Here is a 21,755-nt window from a genome sequence, read left to right on the forward strand (position 1 = left end):
GTTCCACCCGCCATAAGTTCTGTTCGTTTTCTAGGGTTGATCAGATTACGAGAAACACACACTTTTTTTTCATTTTCACCATATCTTTCGTGCAGTACAATTGACCCAAATTTTGCTGATCTCATTGACGTTATCTTGATTTCTTTGTTTTCGTGACTGTACAGTGGCAGCGATGGGATGACAGAAAAACCAAAATGATACACAATTAGTCAAAATAAATATGGCCCTCCCTTAACCCATTTTCTAAAAAAGCCATTTCTTTTTACTTCTGTCTGTTAGAACAATTTTTTTCAAGCCATTACGGGATCAAATTATTTTTTCTCTCCTTCACCTGCCGACAAATACCCCCCCCCCAAAAAAAAAAAAAAATCCTCCACCGTACCCCCCCCCCCCCCAATCAAATTGTTCTCCCCTAGGAATTGAAGTTGCATAAATATATATATATATATAATGTCAGGTGATAACCTTCTTATATCTTGGCTTGGTACCTTTTGTTAAAGAATACTCATTCGAAACGTTACGATTGAATCTATTTATCAGGACTGTGCTACCATAGATCCTACTCGAGGTGTAGGGTCTATGGTTCTACTCATTACATTTGCATCCCTATTCTAAGTAAATCTATCAATGTTGCGATGTTTTAGTGTGATAAAACATTTATTACTAGCAAGGTTTAGATGTAAAGCTATGACTTAGGCATAGAAATACCCCAACTATTGGTCTCTTTACTTATACGATAACATAGAAAATCAATGTCCGATGGAGAACGAGTTCAACCAGACTTCAAAACTTGAAAATACATCTAAAACGCCATTCTATTTCCAAGGTTACACTCGATTAATTTAAATGTTGTACAAGTAAATACATATATTTTTCATTGGAGTCGGGAGTCTATGGTGAAGGTTTGTACAAAATAAATAGATTGTAATAACAAAGAAGACATTTAATATAACAAAGACATTTCAATTATGATCACAATTCTTTTTATAAAAGTCCTTTTAGGCGCGAAACTAACGTGAGAACTTCGTTTTTGTACTCATTATTGTGGGCCATCTATATGTAATTAGTCCTTTTTGAGATGTGCTTCATAAATTTCCCAAGTTTGCGGCTTAGAACTTCTACATACAAACCTGTCGTTAACACGTCAAGTTCGGGTGACATTTCACCCCCCCCCTCTCTCTCTCTCTCTCTCTCTCTCTCTCTCTCTCTCTCTCTCTCTCTCTCCCTCCCTCCCCCCTCCCTCTCCCTCCCTCCCTCCCTCCCCCCCCCCCCTCTCTCTCTCTCTCTCTCTCTCTCTCTCTCTCTCTCTCTCTCTCTCTCTCTCTCTCTCTCTCTCTCTCCCTCCAGTTTCTTACTTTCTTTAAGGAAACAGCCATTTTAAATCATCATTTTAGTTTTAATAGTTTTGTAACTATATGGACATTTATTCGCTAATAATTGAGGTGAAATTGGAAACCTGGTTTATTACAGTACACTGCAGTGTCGTGAAGCTATTTCAACAATAATCATTTGTTTTGACCATCCATATATGCAAACGTTCGATTTCTGTGCAGAAAACCTATTCACAGTTATGTATACATAGGCATTGAGTTCGTTACCCACTTAACTTTCAATGAACTCTTGTTTTGCTGCTCTTCCGATTACTCATATTGTCTTGTAACATGGTCGATCGAAATAATTCTATTAAGAGACATTGTTATCCCTGCATATGCTTAGCCTATAGTACACATTCACACATTCACACAATTGAAAGCCGCATTCATCTTTCTATAACTGCCATTTCCTTGAAAAATAATCATATGTCAACATTTATTGTTTTGTTAGCTACTTGAACATCAAAAGGCATTACATTTTACTCGCAATGCATCTGGTCTGCACCCATGGCCATACCTACTAAAATAAGCACTGTCAAATTACTTGTTTTATAGATATCAATAGTTCATATTTGTATATGATATACGACAGCGTCTGTATTGTGTTGACAGGTCCACTATAGTTTGTTATTTCTAGGTTAACAGCTGCAGGCACATCCTGGATATTGTAAAACCTGACTTTGAAACATAGGCTAGGCCTAATACTCTTTGACAGTCAAGTATTAAACACATCATATGTACTTTGCTATTGACATTCACTCAATCGCTTGACAAAAGAAAGTGTAAAAGTTAACACCTTTCTAATTACAGAGAACAAAGTGTCAGTTCAACGTGGGAACATTCGATAATTCACTTGGTCGATATTGTTTTATTTAAGCTATTGCATGCTGGTCGTAGATCCATCTCTGACTGGTGTATAGTACTGTCATAATGGCCAATTGAATGATCTTGAAAATCTTAATATCTTTCCAACACTTTCAGTAGGGTTATTCCCGTAACATCAGCTATTTTTAATTTCATGTTAGCAAGTTTTTAACTTCGTATATACTCTACCGTCTTCTCACAACTGGATGCCCTTTTGTTTGGACTGCCTTATATCAACATTAGTGAACGAGCAGAATTTACAGCGGGGTGATGGGTAGGTGTTGAGGAGAAAATATTTTGGCCAAAACAATTTTCGCAGTCCCCCCCCCCCCCTCAGGGCTACAAGTATACGGTAACCTCCCTCATTCCTCCGGTCCCACTTGCCGGAGATCGAGTTCAGCGTCCATACAATAATTATATACATTTCTTTACACTACTAGATGCCACGGGCTTTGCTGGGGGGAGATCTTACACTGGGTTGTAACCTATACTTGGAGATATTTAGCCAGGAGGGCTTTCTATTGCAATCTTGATTTATGAGCATAATTATGACCACTAGTTGAGAGGATGCGGGAGGAGGTGTCCCCCTCCCACGGTGAGCACTTTTTTGAAAATGAAGACATGTAGAAGGCCATAGAGGCATACAATTTCAAACCATACACATTATTGAAAGCCATATAATATTTGCAATTGAATATTTGTTTTCAATACCCTTCAAGAGATGTATACACAAACACATGCCCTGGTAGTCACCGACCTTATGATAATTCAACATAGGTTTAAAAACTTTATTGCATCGAAGCTGCAAGAAATTTTGCAAATGTACTCGGTAAACGACTGCTCCTATGGATAAATTTGGTTCAAATCATGAGCAAATATTTCGTGACCATCCTTCAAGTCCATCAGATTTTTAAAAACCCCAAAACATTCGCACCCCTAATATTTTGCGTGACACCATTTTCTCCTTAGCTTAGCCCCCCCCCCGCCTGATGTAAATTCTGCTCATTCTCTTAATTTAGTCTTTTGCAAAGAGCACGTAACTAAACCGCACGACTTATCACACATTGAAGGAAACGAGATCATATGACATCAATCTTGATACATCTCAGACATCAGCTATTTCCCTCCTATAAATCATTAATATGCCTCGCCCTTTAATATCTTGCTGAATCTATCGTAGTTAACAACCCTACAAGATCTTTGTGTTCAAGTCACCATACAACACTCAAGTGGTTCCCAGAAGAAAACTCAAATCATATAGATATCGGTCTTTCAGCTACGCCGCCGCAATTCTGTGGCACCAATTGCCAAATACTGTTTGCTCTGCACCAAGTATTGAGACTTTCAAATCAAAACTAAAGGCATACCTTTTCGAGAGAGCTTATTTGTGACAGTGTCTATTTATTATGAAGGGCCAGTGAGCATCACTTGATGAATACTATGATATAACACTTTATCATTATGAAATAAATGAGAACTTGAATAGGGAAGATATACTGTTATAAGAAACAGTGCAAGATATTTATGTTATGCTTTTGAAAACAACAACCCATTTTTACAAAACGTGGAATAAGCACATAAAAGATTCTATTGTTAATTTTTGTATTATAGTCTTTGAATCTTTTATATTATGTTTTATATTATATATGAGTTGAACCTTTAACCTTTGACCTTTGACCATTGACGTTATTTTGATTTCTTTGTTTTCGTGACTGTACAGTGGGCCAGTAGCCAAAAGTTATTGATTGATAAACATTTTTTTTAGAAAATGGGTTAAGGGAGGGCCATATTTTATTTTGACTAAATAATTGTGTATCATTTTGGTTTTTCTGTCATCCCATCGCTGCCACTGGTTCCAAATCCCATTGCTGCCATTTGGGCCAGGGTTAGGGTTAGATACCATAATATCAGCCCATATCAATGAAATCGCTGCTGACAACCTGAACTCAACTGAAATGAGTCTCACAGGAATAAAATGGGAAAAGTTGAATAAGATATTGAGGATAATGTTGTAGCAATGTTAACCTTGGTCCCATCAATGTCAGGAGTGAGCCAATCTAATTTTTTAGGAGTTTATGGCCTTCAACTCAGCCAATGAGATTCAAACACAGGTATTGATTAATGTAGTACCTCCATACACATCCATATGGTGGTAGTAGTGGGAAACAACCAATGCCTTTAAAACTTTCAATATTGGTGGCAGCGGTGGATTAAGTCATTTCCAATGATTCTGGGACTTGCTTCATTTTCCATTTCTGACAACATCTTAACCCATGTTTTTGAATTACTTTAACAGTGGGAGGGTCATGTTTTAGATAAAGAAAGTTGAGGGCGGGTCACTTTTTAGGACGACGGAATCGGTGAGAGGGTCATATTTTGCTGAACAACCAGACCCCCCCCCCTTGTAACTACTGATGGCTCCCTTATGTTGTCGTACGTGCTGGGTATACATGTGGCTAGCCTTCGTTACCCAGAGTCTAGACTTCGGTCACCCCAGCATATCCCTTGGCCATAAGCGGTTGCCTCATGTGTTGCTTCTTCGCTGTTAATCAATCTACAGGTAGTTTCGATTGAGGGCGCCATTGTATTTGCGTCTTCAAGTTGTGTATCTCAATAATGACGGTTATTTATATTTAAACATGAGTTGCGTAGCATATTCTAGGGTGGAGTAAGGAGATTAATTGTAATCAATGCAAATGAATATTAAGAATCATGTCAAGAAGAAGATTATAATAAGGTAGCCATTATTTAGGGGTGGGGTGAGGGCCGGGGGTGAGGGGAGTCTCGCAGTGATTGACATATTTAAAGTATAGTATAGTAGTATAGTATATTCTCGGATGCGTCGGTATGACGATGATGATGACTGTGTATTCTATTTGACTCGAAATTACGTTTTATATGACATAATCTATGGTCAAATATATACTAAAATTTATCTAACTACAAAACAAACTTAAATGAAAGATGACCATATACTAACTTTAAACTTTGACTAACCCCTCTGCTTTTCCCACAAAATGTTAATTACATACTGATTTTAAATTGATTGCGCGGTTTGAAGCAATTTTCGATTTCGGCCAATTTACATAGAAAGGGGGAGGGGGTCTGAGGCCTAACGCCTAAGTATAAGAATCTTTTATCCTACATTATATTGAACTATTGATCTCACCTGCATGATCCTGAAGCGTGTGTAATCAACCGACGATTGGGGGCGCGCTCATGACTTTTAGAATAACGAATCCTTGAGATTCCTCTGTTTACCTCTGATGGATTTAAAACTGACATGATATGAACTGAACATGTGGCGAAATCTAAGGTTCACTTGAAATCGATTCCTATTGCATTTTTTAGTCCCACTATACACTTCAGAACTTATGACCGCTATGGAATACGTAGACTGTTTAGAAACAGGTTCTGGAAAGGAATGATGTCCAAATTCAACCAAGTATTATAAGTACAGCTACTCGCACTATATTAAAAATCTAACGAAACTCGTAAAGATAACACAGAATCAAAGGTTTATATAGGTTTCCTACATTCCATACATATTGGCTAGAATTTGATGTTGACCTTCATATAATTGGTCAATTACGAAGAGATAGGATTGGTTAGGAAGGATTGTTGTGAACTTGAGATTAACTAATTTGACGTAACTTGGTTGGTTATGAAGATTGCAGTCAGGATCTTAAATTTGACTTAAGCTCAGTGTATATTTCATTCCCTATATTCGTACTGCAACTATTCCTCAACACAATACTCGAAGTAAATAACACATTCCAAAAGGCAAAATGTCGATATTTTAGAAATATCCCCTATCATGACATGATCAATACTCGCCAGGGCCAATGGCACAGCAATAAACTTCAATACATCAACTCTCTCTCTTCTTTTATCTCACAAAATGATTTGTTTTATTTGTACGACTCTTGATTGATCTATTTCATGTATATATGATTTTTTGAAGTATTTTATTTCAGTGATGGAAAAAAAAATCACTACGCTAATAGGCCCACTCAAGGCTTCTTCCATTGCCTGGGGTGCAAATAAAAGAGTTGCCACAGTTAGACTATTATTTTGAATCGATCGGTACAAAATGCAGGTACAGGTCGGCTACAGGCCAGGCCAGGCCAGGTCTGGTGTCGACTGAATATTCTTTTAATTCACATTCAGATCCAAAGATGTGAATCCGTCATTATATTTCGTGTAGATTTCAATTAATTGTCAGGTTATTTTTTCTCAGCAATTCGCCATCAGTTATCTTTGTTTTCAAAATCGCCATGCAAATAGTGTGTTCTGTTCTAGGAATTACATTATTAACATATATTTCATACCCGGTCTTGCATCAAGAGTAAAAACGTTTTGCCAACTGCAGGCACTTTTAAAATGTTGCACGTGAAAAGAAAAGCGATGACAGGCACTCATATGGGAAAGTATTTGCATTTCGTGCAGTTTCAGTATTCATTAAAACACAGGGCGATTTCCACAACTAAAATATATACCATTAGCAATATGTTGTTCATTCAAGAACAAAACATCTTGGGATATTAGTCCAAGTTCATCATCCCCAAAGATAAATAACAATCTAGCAGGTGACTCTGTTTCATGACTGGGAATCTGTTTTTACATATGTCACTAAAATAATGACAAAGTGGTGAGTAGTTGTGAAACAATGAACCATGACTAACTGAATTGAATTCGTTGTCTGAAGATCGGAAAAGCGGCGTGAAATTCCAGTTATGGCTTATGACTTCCTATTAGGGGATGGAGTCAATGAAAATGATTCGATTCACTTTGGGTAAACAATATGAAATGTGTGTGTGTGTGGGGGGGGGACTGTTAAAAAAGTTTGTCCTCTCTGTACGTGACAACTTTCAATTATATATATCTTTAACTCTAAATAGCCATCCATTTATTTTATTTACCAGATGACTAAGGGGTGATGTAAATAGTTTACTTTGAGGTGTGGGTGAGGGTGAGGATTAGTTGGGCCATTTAGTTCTCATACTACAAAAACTATGTTAGTGTTAATGAGTCTGTAAAATACAAATATTTTACCTATATGAATACTATATACACGTACACCAAATGAAATTTCGCCCCCGGATCGGGTCCTGTACAGATTGTATAACAACCATGTTGTAAAGGTCTGTGTCAGTGAAGATTGCATAGGATTGTAATAGAGTTGGAGCGACAGTCATTCAATAGAGGTGTGACTAAATTCTCAGTTGTGTGTCAGTGTACGGGCATGTCACAGAGTCTGTCATTTCTACACGTGACAGTATCTGTACGTAAATTGACGGTAGACATGTATAGGTACACTGCTGATACATTGATATGTGTATACAAGCATGTCACGTGCAGGGTCTGTATTTTATATATGTGACAGCAGTTCTATGTACATTGTCTGTATACCGGTATATTGTAGGCATATCACTGAGTATATCTGTTCTGTATGTATTGCTGTAGGTATGTAGGCATATCACTGAGTATATATCTGTTCTGTATGTGATAATACCTTTTGTATATGACTGTATACATGGGTGTCTACACATGTGTGTCACAGGTCTGATTTTATCATAATTTCTGATGTTTGTTATCCGTACGTAAAACATTACTATAATCCGTTAGTGAGATATCCTGAGAAATTACACATCCATATACACATCCATATACACATCCATATACATATCCGTATCAACAAACCTGTTGAAAGCATGTGTACACAGTCCTTAAATTTGACCCAACTTATTAAAGCTCTGCGGTAACATAATTTTTAAACTCTGTATGGATCCACATTTGCGACGACATCGCTGTGTCTGTCATGTGATCACAGCAATGTATACAATCAGAAATTACACAGCTGTATACATGTCAAATCTGAATAACTTCAAATTGACGTAATCCATCAGCAAAGCTGAATTGTTCATATCATATATATGATAATATTTGAGGGGATTAATACTAGTAGATATTTATGTTATAAGCTGATATATATGATAATATTTGAGGGGATTAGTACTAGTAGATATTTATGTTATAAGCTGATATATATGATAATATTTGAGATTAGCACTAGTAGATATTTATGTTATAAGCTGATATATATGATAATATGAGGGGATTAGTACTAGTAGATATTTATGTTATAAGCTGATATATATGATAATATTTGAGGGGATTAGTACTAGTAGATATTTATGTTATAAGCTAATATATATGATAATATTTGAGATTAGCACTAGTAGATATTTGTTATAAGCTGATATATATGATAATATATGAGGGGATTAGTACTAGTAGATATTTATGTTATAAGCTGATATATATGATAATATATGAGGGGATTAGTATTAGTAGATATTTATGTTATAAGCTGATATATATGATAATATTTGAGGGGATTAGTATTAGTAGATATTTATGTTATAAGCTGATATATATGATAATATTTGAGGGGATTAGTACTAGTAGATATTTATGTTATAAGCTAATATATATGATAATATATGAGGGGATTAGTATTAGTAGATATTTATGTTATAAGCTGATATATATGATAATATTTGAGATTAGCACTAGTAGATATTTGTTATAAGCTGATATATATGATAATATATGAGGGGATTAGTACTAGTAGATATTTATGTTATAAGCTGATATATATGATAATATATGAGGGGATTAGTATTAGTAGATATTTATGTTATAAGCTGATATATATGATAATATTTGAGGGGATTAGTACTAGTAGATATTTATGTTATAAGCTGATATATATGATAATATATGAGGGGATTAGTATTAGTAGATATTTATGTTATAAGCTGATATATATGATAATATTTGAGGGGATTAGTACTAGTAGATATTTATGTTATAAGCTGATATATATGATAATATATGAGGGGATTAGTACTAGTAGATATTTTATGTTATAATTGGATATTTTAAAGAAAAAGGGTAAATGGTTTATATAACATGGATGACTACTTCATCTCTATAATGTCACATCAACTATTACCACGAATTCATTACATCATAAAGGCCCTTTTATCACGGTTTATTTAACTTATCATTACAATTGAATGGCATCGGTTCCATCTACAAAGGTATAGAGGCAAAAAGTGATCATTACAGCAGTATGAAAGAATAATCTATAAGTATTTCGTGAATTATGTCTAGGAGTTTGCCTAGACCGTATGTGATATACATCGTGTCGCTCCGCCCCACCACGGAGTACTTTACAGACTAGAAGTTTGCCACTCCTTTCTATTATATAACAGTTATATTTGACATGTTTACGATTAAAGTACTAGTTTTGAAACGTGTTGTGTTTTACACGATGCAGCGCGCCCTCTATCAGTCGTTGTTTTGTAAACAAACTTGTCGAGTCATGTCATATCAGGTCATCGGTTATTAGCTGGTGCATGGTGTGTCAGAAACAGGAACACAATTAATATATCGTTCTTTTTACAGGTAATCACACGGTTAAGCATCCCATTACATTAATTAGGCTGTTAACATTATACACGTGTTGCTGCCTGTTGTGAACTGGTGAAAATATAGTTTCTGTCAAAATCATGAATGTATTTTGTTTGTTGACACTGGTGATGGTATGCCAGCAGGGTATGTCGCGTCGTTTATCGTTTATAGGCTATGTACTGAATTATGAATAGAATTATACACGTCACAAAGTTACACGGCATCGTGATATCTCCATTCATACACTGTATGTACTCTATTGTGACCCTAAGCCGAAGTATATCCACTTATAGATCTTAGAGGGGAGCCTGCATGATCTATTATCCAGTTTAAGGTAATTATACGTTTTATTACTAGACTAGTTCTAAACTGATACAACTTGTATTATTATGTATTAAAAACTTCATTACACTTCTCCAGTCTAGTCAAGACCGTTACAAAAGGTGTAACGGTCTCCACTAGACTGGAGAAGTGTAATGCAGTTACCACTGGCCAGGTCTGGTGTTTATATGAACATGGGGGGGGGGGGGGGGGGGGGAAGCACAGATATATGTGTTTGAACAACAGTCTTGACTAGAGTGGAGAAGGGTAATGAAGTTTTTAATACGTAATACACTATACAAGTTTAGAACTAGACTAGTTTGTACAGTAATTTGTAGTACAAATTATACGTTTTGTACAGAACAGTACACTAATCTCCAGCTCTTCATCTCACATGTAGCAAGATGTTAAATTCAATAGTTTGTATTAGTAGTAAGGTTGAGGTCGTGTAATACTTCCTTACTTTTTTTGTTTATCATGGCAAAACTATGCACCCTCTATTTTTAATTCATTCATACATAATTCATGTACTCCTAAGAAATTGAACCAATTAGAGAAGTAGTTTTTTGTGGTTTGCATGAATTCTCCAGGGACTGGCCAATGATATTTATATATATATATATGTATGTCAGTTATGAATTGACAACGTATAATCATGAAAATATAGTAGTTTAGTCCATTTTTTCGTTAGCAAGCTCTTTGACTTATCATCCTGCTACCTACATGTAGTCCTACTTACATACAGAGTAAGTTACACCTTCCTTCTCCATCCTGCAAATTTAGAGACAGTCGTGAAACCTGGGCTTTAATACCAGAAATGCTGTACAGTGTCTGTGGTTAAATATTAGTAATAAATCAACTGTTTACAAATTTTATCTCTTCGTGTCTACAAAAGTCCCAGTTGGTATAATTTCAGGCTTCCTACGTACATAGGACATGTCCTTTTGGACGTCCTGATCAAGTATGGCAGTGTTTGTAAGGTGGGACATTTTAAATTACAGTTGGAACTGGAAAATTTCTGATTTTGACACTTTTTGTGATCTTACAAGCAACTACTATCGTCAAAGAGATGTAAAATGAGTACATATTTGTTCAATTGCTAATATTTGATAGCTTGGTATGAAATTCTTTTGTTATTGGTGCATCAGTATTTCAGTGGCAAACTCGATATAAGCGGGTTGCATCGCTTTTCGCAGGATGGTGTTGAGCGAAATGCATGCACCGTCTGCAAGCAGGACTATTTATTTTATTTATCTATTTATTTATTTATTTTTTATTTATTTATTCGGTAAACCAACAGGAATGAAATCCCAATTACAGGCTCCACAGAACATACAAAATACAAACAAATACGTACAAACTTTACAAAACAATATATACATTAAAAAGCTCCGCAGAACATACAAAATATAAACAAATACGTACAAAACAATATACATTAAAAAGCAACAATAAAAAAGCGCATCAAGTATAAAAATAATTCTGACCATTAGTTTTAAAATGACTAAACCTGTCAAATATGTCAATACTCGAGTTATATTTCGCAATTTCATTCATAGTGGATAGAGCCCGTGGAATGAAAGAATGCTTACGAACATTAATTCTGGTTGCAGGTACCAGAAAAGGAAAATTAAACCTTAAATTACGTTGAACATTCAGAGGGATTTGTTTCAAATAAGAACAGTTAACCAAATAATGGACACATTTGTATAAAAAAACAGCAATCAGAAATTCTCTTACGATTGAAAAGAGAGGGTAGTTTGAAAAACTTAGTAAACACAATTATAACATTCTAAAGAACAATAACGTATATTTTGTTTAAAGCACAAATATTTGATAAATTTCCTTTGGACACGCTCAATCTTATCCACTAGATTATTTTGCCATGGGTTCCATATAAGGGAACAAAATTAAAGGCCGCTCCGAACCAAGGATATGTACATGGTCTTTACAGACTTTAAATTATTAAAATCTTGACAATGACGCTTCAGAAATCCCAGATTGCGCATTGCCTTCTTAACTACATTGTCAATATGCTCTGAAAAATCCATGGAACCACAAAGGATGACACCAAGGTCCTTAATTGATGTGAACCGTGTGATTGGAATTGTATTAATTGAATAATTGAAAATGAACTTCTTGGTCTTCTTCGTGAAACTGATAGAGCCACATTTCTCAATGTTTAGTTTCAGCTTCCATGTTGAACACCAACAAACAACCCTGTCTAAATCCTCCTGCAACAATGCACTGTCAGAAATTGACTGGACTGTTGTATAAAGCTTCGAATCATCGGCATATAAAATTGCATTAGATGACCGAGCACATGCTGACAAATCATTAACGTACAAAATAAATAACAGGGGATCAATAATAGACCCCTGAGGCACACCAGATAAAACTGGGCACAATCGAGATAAATTGAATCGGTTTGTAATTTGTTATTGAACGCAGTTGATATAAAATCGGTGTAGGTGACCAGATTAGTCTCAACGCTTCTCCCAAGAACAAAACCATGTTGATCATCAGAAATCACATTAGTAACATGACTATATAAGTTCTTAAAAACGATCTTCTTGAAAACTTTACTAAATAAAGGTAACAATGAAACAGGTCTGTAATTTCTTATATCCTGCTTATTACCCTTCTTAAAAATTGGCACCACATTGCTACGTTTGAAAAACATTAGAAAAATTCCGGATCTAAGAGATTTATTATAAATATAAGTTAGAGGAAAAGCCAGTTCCTCGGCACACTTTTTTAAAATTACACCTGATATATTATCAAATCCACAAGCTTTGTTAACATCAGTAGAAAGTAGTAATGTCATCACGTCATCATAACATGCCTGAATATTGCTCAAGATATCATCCTATGACGCAGCCAAGGAGCCTTATAGTCCTATGACCCAGTCCTGTGACCCAGCCCAAGGACCCAGTCCTATGACCCAACCAAGGAGCCCTATGACCCAGCCCAAGAGCCCAGTCCTATGATGCAGCCAAGGAGCCCTATAGTCCTATGACCCAGCCCAAGGACCCAGTCCTGTGACCCAGCCCAAGGACCCAGTCCTATGACCCAGCCCAAGAGCCCAGTCCTATGATGCAGCCAAGGAGCCCTATAGTCCTATGACCCAGCCCAAGAGCCCAGTCCTATGATGCAGCCAAGGAGCCCTATAGTCCTATGACGCAGCCAAGGAGCCAGTCCTGTGACCCAGCCCAAGGAGCCAGTCCTGTGACCCAGCCCAAGGACCCAGTCCTATGACCCAGTCCTGTGACCCAGTCCAAAAGCCCAGTCCTATGACCCAGCCCAAGGACCCAGTCCTATGACCCAGCCCAAGGACCCAGTCCTGTGACCCAGCCCAAGGACCCAGTCCTGTGACCCAGCCCAAGGACCCAGTCCTATGACCCAGTCCTGTGACCCAGTCCAAGAGCCCAGTCCTATGACCCAGCCCAAGGACCCAGTCCTATGACCCAACCAAGGACCCAGTCCTATGACCCAGTCCAAGAGCCCAGTCCTATGACCCAGCCCAAGGACCCAGTCCTATGACCCAGCCCAAGGACCCAGTCCTATGACCCAGCCCAAGGACCCAGTCCTGTGACCCAGCCCAAGGACCCAGTCCTATGACCCAGTCCTGTGACCCAGTCCAAGAGCCCAGTCCTATGACCCAGCCCAAGGACCCAGTCCTATGACCCAGTCCTATGACCCAGCCCAAGGACCCAGTCCTATGACCCAGCCCAAGGACCCAGTCCTATGACCCAGCCCAAGGACCCAGTCCTATGACCCAGCCCAAGGACCCAGTCCTGTGACCCAGCCCAAGGACCCAGTCCTATGACCCAGTCCTGTGACCCAGTCCAAGAGCCCAGTCCTATGACCCAGTCCAAGGACCCAGTCCAAGGACCCAGTCCTATGACCCAGTCCTATGACCCAGTCCAAGAGCCCAGTCCTATGACCCAGCCCAAGGACCCAGTCCTATGACCCAGCCCAAGGACCCAGTCCTATGACCCAGTCCAAGGACCCAGTCCAAGGACCCAGTCCTATGACCCAGCCCAAGGACCCAGTCCTGTGACCCAGCCCAAGGACCCAGTCCTATGACCCAGCCCAAGGACCCAGTCCTATGACCCAGCCCAAGGACCCAGTCCTATGACCCAGTCCAAGGACCCAGTCCTATGACCCAGCCCAAGGACCCAGTCCTATGACCCAGCCCAAGGACCCAGTCCTATGACCCAGCCCAAGGACCCAGTCCTATGACCCAGTCCAAGGACCCAGTCCTATGACCCAGTCCAAGGACCCAGTCCTATGACCCAGCCCAAGGACCCAGTCCTATGACCCAGCCCAAGGACCCAGTCCTGTGACCCAGTCCTGTGACCCAGCCCAAGGACCCAGGCCTGTGACCCAGTCCAAGAGCTCTATAGTCCTATGACCCAACCAAGGACCCAGTCCTGTGACCCAGTCCTATGACCCAGCCCAAGGACCCAGGCCTGTGACCCAGTCCAAGAGCTCTATAGTCCTATGACCCAACCAAGGACCCAGTCCTGTGACCCAGTCCTATGACCCAACCAAGGACCCAGTCCTGTGACCCAGCCCAAGGACCCAGTCCTATGACCCAGCCCAAGGACCCAGTCCTGTGACCCAGTCCAAGAGCTCTATAGTCCTATGACCCAACCAAGGACCCAGTCCTGTGACCCAGCCCAAGGACCCAGTCCTGTGACCCAGCCCAAGGACCCAGTCCTGTGACCCAGTCCTATGACCCAACCAAGGACCCAGTCCTATGACCCAGCCCAAGGACCCAGTCCTATGACCCAGCCCAAGGACCCAGTCCTGTGACCCAGTCCAAGAGCTCTATAGTCCTATGACCCAACCAAGGACCCAGTCCTGTGACCCAGCCCAAGGACCCAGTCCTGTGACCCAGCCCAAGGACCCAGTCCTGTGACCCAGTCCTATGACCCAACCAAGGACCCAGTCCTATGACCCAGCCCAAGGACCCAGTCCTATGACCCAGCCCAAGGACCCAGTCCTGTGACCCAGCCCAAGGACCCAGTCCTGTGACCCAGCCCAAGGACCCAGTCCAAGAGCTCTATAGTCCTATGACCCAGCCCAAGGACCCAGTCCTGTGACCCAGCCCAAGAGCTCTATAGTCCTATGACCCAGCCCAAGGACCCAGTCCTGTGACCCAGCCCAAGGACCCAGTCCTATGACCCAGCCCAAGGACCCAGTCCTATGACCCAGCCCAAGGACCCAGTCCTATGACCCAGCCCAAGGACCCAGTCCTATGACCCAACCAAGGACCCAGTCCTATGACCCAGCCCAAGGACCCAGTCCTATGACCCAGCCCAAGGACCCAGTCCTGTGACCCAGCCCAAGGACCCAGTCCTGTGACCCAGCCCAAGGACCCAGTCCAAGAGCTCTATAGTCCTATGACCCAGCCCAAGGACCCAGTCCTGTGACCCAGCCCAAGAGCTCTATAGTCCTATGACCCAGCCCAAGGACCCAGTCCTGTGACCCAGCCCAAGGACCCAGTCCTATGACCCAGCCAAGGAGCCCTATAGTCCTATGACCCAGCCCAAGGACCCAGTCCTATGACCCAGTCCAAGGACCCAGTCCTATGACCCAGCCAAGGAGCCCTATAGTCCTATGACCCAGCCCAAGGACCCAGTCCTGTGACCCAGCCCAAGAGCTCTATAGTCCTATGACCCAGCCCAAGGACCCAGTCCTGTGACCCAGTCCAAGAGCTCTATAGTCCTATGACCCAGCCCAAGGACCCAGTCCTGTGACCCAGTCCAAGAGCTCTATAGTCCTGTGACCCAGCCCAAGGACCCAGCCCAAGGACCCAGTCCAAGAGCTCTATAGTCCTATGACCCAACCAAGGAGCCCAGATAAATTTCACATGAATACCAAGACATACCAATTTGAAACTTTTTTCACATTCATTGTTCTGTGACTCTTAGCAATGATCAAGTGTTGACTCATGGGAGTCAGAAGATATACAAATGTATTAGATAAACATCCATGACTCATAAAGTTATTATTACCTTTAGATAAAGTCAATAATATATACTGTTCATCTAATATGTATGCATGTCTGCTAACTCCCATGAGGCAATGCAAGATCAATGCTAGGACACTAAATGTGAAACAATGAACGTTTCTTGGCAATTGCACAAAGGATGTGAAATCATGAAATGACTCTCCAGAAGCCAAAGTTTTCAAAAATCCCTTTATTTACTGGAGTGGTGTTTCCCTTTAGAAAGATCAGCTGATGGATATAATGTAGGAAATGCATGGACATGATCAATGTCTTTCATCTTTTTATTTGCATTAATTTATACACATCTTACATGTTATTTATTATGACAGACTCAAAATGGAGAATAACCCAAGTCCATCTACATCTAGTGATGATTGTCATGACAAATCACAGACTCTGGAATATGACTGGGAATTCAGCTATCGGCATGAACTTGAACACTATGGAAGTAGTAAAACTGAGGACAAGGAGTATCCTAAACCAGCCAATGACACTAATTCACCAACCAAATCTGCAAGCCAGCTGGGAGCTTTGTCAAGCCTTGACTCAGAAAATAAACAAGTGAAAAGTTCTGACAACACATCTTCCATTGATAACGTGGTGTGTGAATCTCCACATATAGCTGACGAAGACACTAGTCCACCATTTATTAAGACATTTGTGTTTGTTGATGTAGAGACCACTGATCTAATTTCACATAACAAGCCAATGCCAAGAATCACAGAAATAGCCATGGTTGCTGTACATCGAAAGGCATTGGTATCCCTGGAAGATATACGACTCAAAGACAAACTACTACTTTGTGTTGATCCCATAACTGAGATTAATCGCAGAGCCAGTGAAATTACACAATTAAGTAATGATATACTGAAGGGACAAGAGAAACAGGAATTCAATACTAATATTCTAATTACCATACGACATTTCATCAAACGCCAGTCTCCACCAGTTTGTTTGGTTGCACATAATGGTGACACTTTTGATTTCAAGGTATTGAAATCTGAATTGGAAAGGTTGTCTGGTAAATTTGAGAATATACTGTGTGGTGATACATTAACAGCAATGATCGCTCGCAGAGATAGGCAAGAAGCTAAAGGGTGTATTGAAGGCTTTCCTAGTCCAAAACATCAAAAGGGAGATTTGACTTTACAAACCCTGTACAGTAAACATGTAGGTACATTGTTAGTAAATGCACATTGTGCAGAAGATGATGCAATAGCTTTAATGAAAATTGTTCAAAAACAGCCAGACATACTAGAATGGTTGGATAATCATGCTGTACCATTTGATAGTATCCAGGTTCCACGACAAGTACAGATTCCATTGTTAATAACACCACCAAGTACACCACTTAAGAGAGAAAGAAAGAGTCCTGAAAAGTGAAGATGAGTGCACTCCAGCTGTGTCATAAAATCATGTAATCCATGATGTCAGCATCAATAATATCACATAAAGCAACACACTAGTGTGTCACAAAATCATCCTACAGCCAACACATTAACCAAGTGATTTGATATATATTAACCAAGTGATTTGATACATATTAACCAAGTCATTTGATACATATTAACCAAGTGATTTGATACATATTAACCAAGTCATTTGATACATATTAACCAAGTCATTTGATACATATTAACCAAGTCATTTGATACACATTAACCAAGTGGTTATTTGAAACACATTTTAAGCTTAAAGCTGAATGTTTGAATCTCAAATTTTTCATTGTATGTCATGACAAGCAAGCATCTTATGCATTTGATGTTGAAATAAATGATTGTCTAGAATAGATTAAAATGTTATGATGAATTCTTTCCAGCCGATAACTGAGATAGTCAAAAATAAATAAACCGATAAAACTAAACTAAAAAGTGCCACCGGTATATTTTCATTGCAATTCATTTTTACCTTCCGTAAGGAAGTTATATAGTAGGTGTGTGTGTGTGTGTGTGTGTGATCGTTTCTCAAAAACGGCTGGCTCAATACAAGCAAAATTTGGTGCACATATGGGTAATGGCTAGAATTAATTAGGATTTGGTAACAGCCATGAATATTAATGAGCTATGTACATAATGGATTTTGGTAATTAGGCTATATCTTAAGAATTTATGCTTCAAATTAAATATAATTTGGTACATATTTCAAACAAAACAAAGGGCACACATTCTGAAAAGCTTGTTCATGTAGCTTTTAGTTTTAATGAGTAATTTGCATAATTAATGATTTTCACTAATTAGGCTATATCTTCAAAATGAATGTTTCAAATTCAATATAATTTTACATCAACCATAATAAAGTGCACAGCTTCTAAAAGCTTCATAGCAAAGTCCATGAGCCATATGAAGTTTGATTATGTATCTTTTTGCTTTAATCATTCATTTGCATAATTAATAATCTTCAGTATTAAATTAGTCTATATCTTATTATATTATAGCATTACCAATTCCAGTGAATTTTGTGACGTCATCGCTGTACATTATTACTGATAATGTACTCCATTATTGGGCATCGCGGCCCCGGAACGAGCATAACAATACAAGCTTATTTGTTCTGTTTCTTTGTACGACTAGGTATTTTTTCGAAATGTATGTTGTTACTTATGATTGTCATTTCCACTGTTTAAAAATACAACGCATTCATGAAACAAGTTTGTCTTCACAACAGTTCATTGAAGTGTATATGTGTACGTGTACGTACGTGTGTCGCTATGATTAGTATTCAGCTTCCGGGCCGAACATGGCAGACGATGTTCAGCGCTGTGTATATTATACGTTGTTTTGCATTTCTCGGTCTACAAATTCACTGGAATTGGCAAAACTATAAAATAATAACAATAATGTATGCCCTCCCAGTCCATAATGGACTCAAGCAAACTTTGCACTCCATAATGGGCTCGGCTGTCGCCTCGCCCATTATGTCGTTCAAAGTTTGCTTTCGTCCATTATGGGCTGGGAGGGCGTACATTATTGTTTAAATAATACACAGTTCAAATTCAATTCAATTTGGACATACTTCAAACATAACTAATCACATTATGTTCTGTTGCATTCCAACAATTATAGTGTTTAGGAATGAAAATCTGAAGACTTTGCCATTACAGAAGGTATTCAGTTAAAATCTGATCAATTCCTGTATTTCATATCTGTTTAAGAGTTTGGAGTCATGATGGGCAAATGGAATCTTTTGAGTAGCCAATGAGGATGAGTGTATGTTACATTGGCAGCTGCACACACTGAAGAAATTGAAAAAACAAAGAAGTGGTGGTAGTGCCGTCTCTTCTAGTGATTTTGAATGAAGCTTGCTGATTGGATGAAAAGACCTTTCAAGATCCTTGATGTTCAAACAAGATTTTCTATTTCACAGGATCAGATGTGGGAAGGCAGCAATAACCCAGAACAAAACAAACGGAACAAAACGAAACAAAAAAATACAAAACAATGGAAACAGAGGTAAATAAAGACATCTAGCCGCTTTCACCACATCAGATTTTAATCAGATTGGGCATATGTGTAATTGCTTGCTTGTTGCAATGGGCATGGTTATGATTATACTAAGAGTATATATTTTTGTTTAGTTTTTGATGCTTATTTACTGCAATACCCATCAGTTTTGTAGCATCTATGTCAAATATAGTAATTGGCCTTGACTTCTTGTCATTTACATACATACATACATACATACATACACTTACATACATACAGACAGACATACAGACAGACAGACAGACAGACAGACAGACAATTCACCATGTCTCCAGCACTCAAGAATCCTAAAACAATTAAAACTTGGTCACTTCAGTCTCTAAATGTCATGTTTCATTTAATATGTCATCTTTAATATTGAAATTCAAGCAGGAGTTTTTTGTCAGCATTTATAATTTATGTCTAGATTAAGTAAAAACTTCACCATGAACCAGATATCCTAGTGTCATGGTTTGCTTTGTAGCTGTACTAATTCAAATATTTCAACAAATAAACTCAGTCATGTTTATATTACCATTGTGAGACCAACCAGTTATACCAATACTAAACTTAATATTTAAAAATCAAACAAAACAAAATAATTAAAAGTTCCAATAAAAGTTGCTGGAATAAAATTCCAATAACAAATGCTACAAATAGACTTCGTAAATACAACACTATGACTTCTACATATACACATACACATTGAGTTTAGATTATTGCATATGTTGCTGATAAAAAAATCTCTCAATTTGTTTATAATTTTAAAAGTAAAATAATTGGTAACTGTCTGTCATCAATCAATTTGATGTAAAAGTAGAAAATTACAAAATTATGCAAACACTTGAAAAGAAATCAACATAATGAGAGAAAATCAGAAATGCAAACTGTTGAGAAAAAAAAGATAGCATGGGCTGGTAAATTGTGTTTGATTTCAGCTTTCTACCATACCATACCATACCATACCATACCATACTGTGAATGATGGTATTCCAAAATGGGAATACTTTATTCAGGTTAAAAACACGTACCATATCCATTGATGAGTTCACCAACACAACATGTACCTATCCATTGATGAGTTCACCAACACAATATGTACCTATCTATTGATGAGTTTACCAACACAATATGTACCTATCTATTGATGAGTTTACCAACACAATATGTACCTATCTATTGATGAGTTTACCAACACAATATGTACCTATCTATTGATGAGTTTACCAACACAATATGTACCTATCTATTGATGAGTTTACCAACACAATATGTACCTATCTATTGATGAGTTTACCAACACAACATGTACCTATCCATTGATGAGTTCACCAACACCAACACAACATGTACCTATCCATGCCTGGCAGCCATTTTGTTTGCGAATTTTCCATGTCCAAAGCCATAACTCAGACATGCTTGAACAGATCTCATTCAAAGTTGGTATTAGGACAGTGTTTTATGACATACATGTGCATATCTATTGTCGTCGTGATACGATCCAATATGGCTGCCTGGCAGCCATTTTGTTTGTGAATTTTCCATGTCCAAAGCCATAACTCAGACATGCTTGAACAGATCTCATTCAAAGTTGGTATTAGGACAGTGTTCTATGACATACATGTGCATATTCATTGTTGTTGTAATACGATCCAATATGGCCGCCTGGCAGCCATTTTGTTTGCTATTTTTCAATGTCCAAAGCCGTAACTCAGACATGCTTGAACAGATCACATTCAAAGTTGGTATTAGGACAGTGTTCTATGACATACATGTGCATATCCATTTTCAGCGTGATATGATCCCCCATACCTGACCAATCCTTTATTGTTGTAGGCATGTTCCATGTCCAACAAGCAGACACAACATATCTAAGTCTTTGATTTAGGTTCACAAGTGTTGTTGCGTGATCAGAGTAGTGATAATTCCTTAAAACCCAATCATAGCGGGGTCTATGTCATTCTCAATGACTTGTTTTTATATAAACTAGTGTCAGACAATAATATATTCTTTATTCATTCAGAAATAGAAATATGGTCACCACTAGTGCCCAAGTGTTAAGCAGGAGGAAACTGGAGTACCCAGGGAAAACTGGTGTTGTTAAGAATGGCCACACTGAGTATTGCTCTTTTTACATACAGATTTGGGAAATTTTTCATCAAACTCTTGTCAGGTTCAAACCCAGACTGCAATGGTATAAGACACATGATGACTCTTATATATGTAATCTTA

At 38.5% G+C, this 21,755-nt stretch overlaps 1 protein-coding gene across 1 annotated transcript; it reads left to right on the forward strand.

The window, feature by feature from the left end:
* Nucleotides 1-9,658: 9,658 nt before the first annotated feature.
* LOC144437869 (three prime repair exonuclease 2-like) lies at nt 9,659-17,912 on the forward strand. Its single transcript, XM_078126902.1, has 2 exons — nt 9,659-10,053; nt 16,392-17,912. The coding sequence occupies exon 2, from the start codon at nt 16,399-16,401 to the stop codon at nt 17,443-17,445; it is 1,047 nt and encodes a 348-aa protein (XP_077983028.1). The 5' UTR covers nt 9,659-10,053; nt 16,392-16,398; the 3' UTR covers nt 17,446-17,912.
* Nucleotides 17,913-21,755: the final 3,843 nt, after the last annotated feature.

This window comes from Glandiceps talaboti, chromosome 7 (assembly GCF_964340395.1).
Source record: "Glandiceps talaboti chromosome 7, keGlaTala1.1, whole genome shotgun sequence".
Taxonomy (NCBI): domain Eukaryota; kingdom Metazoa; phylum Hemichordata; class Enteropneusta; family Spengelidae; genus Glandiceps; species Glandiceps talaboti.

Coding starts and splice junctions, on each gene's coding strand:
- LOC144437869 (XM_078126902.1), top strand. CDS start 16,399: ATGGAGAATAACCCAAGTCCATCTACATCTAGTGATGATTGTCATGAC.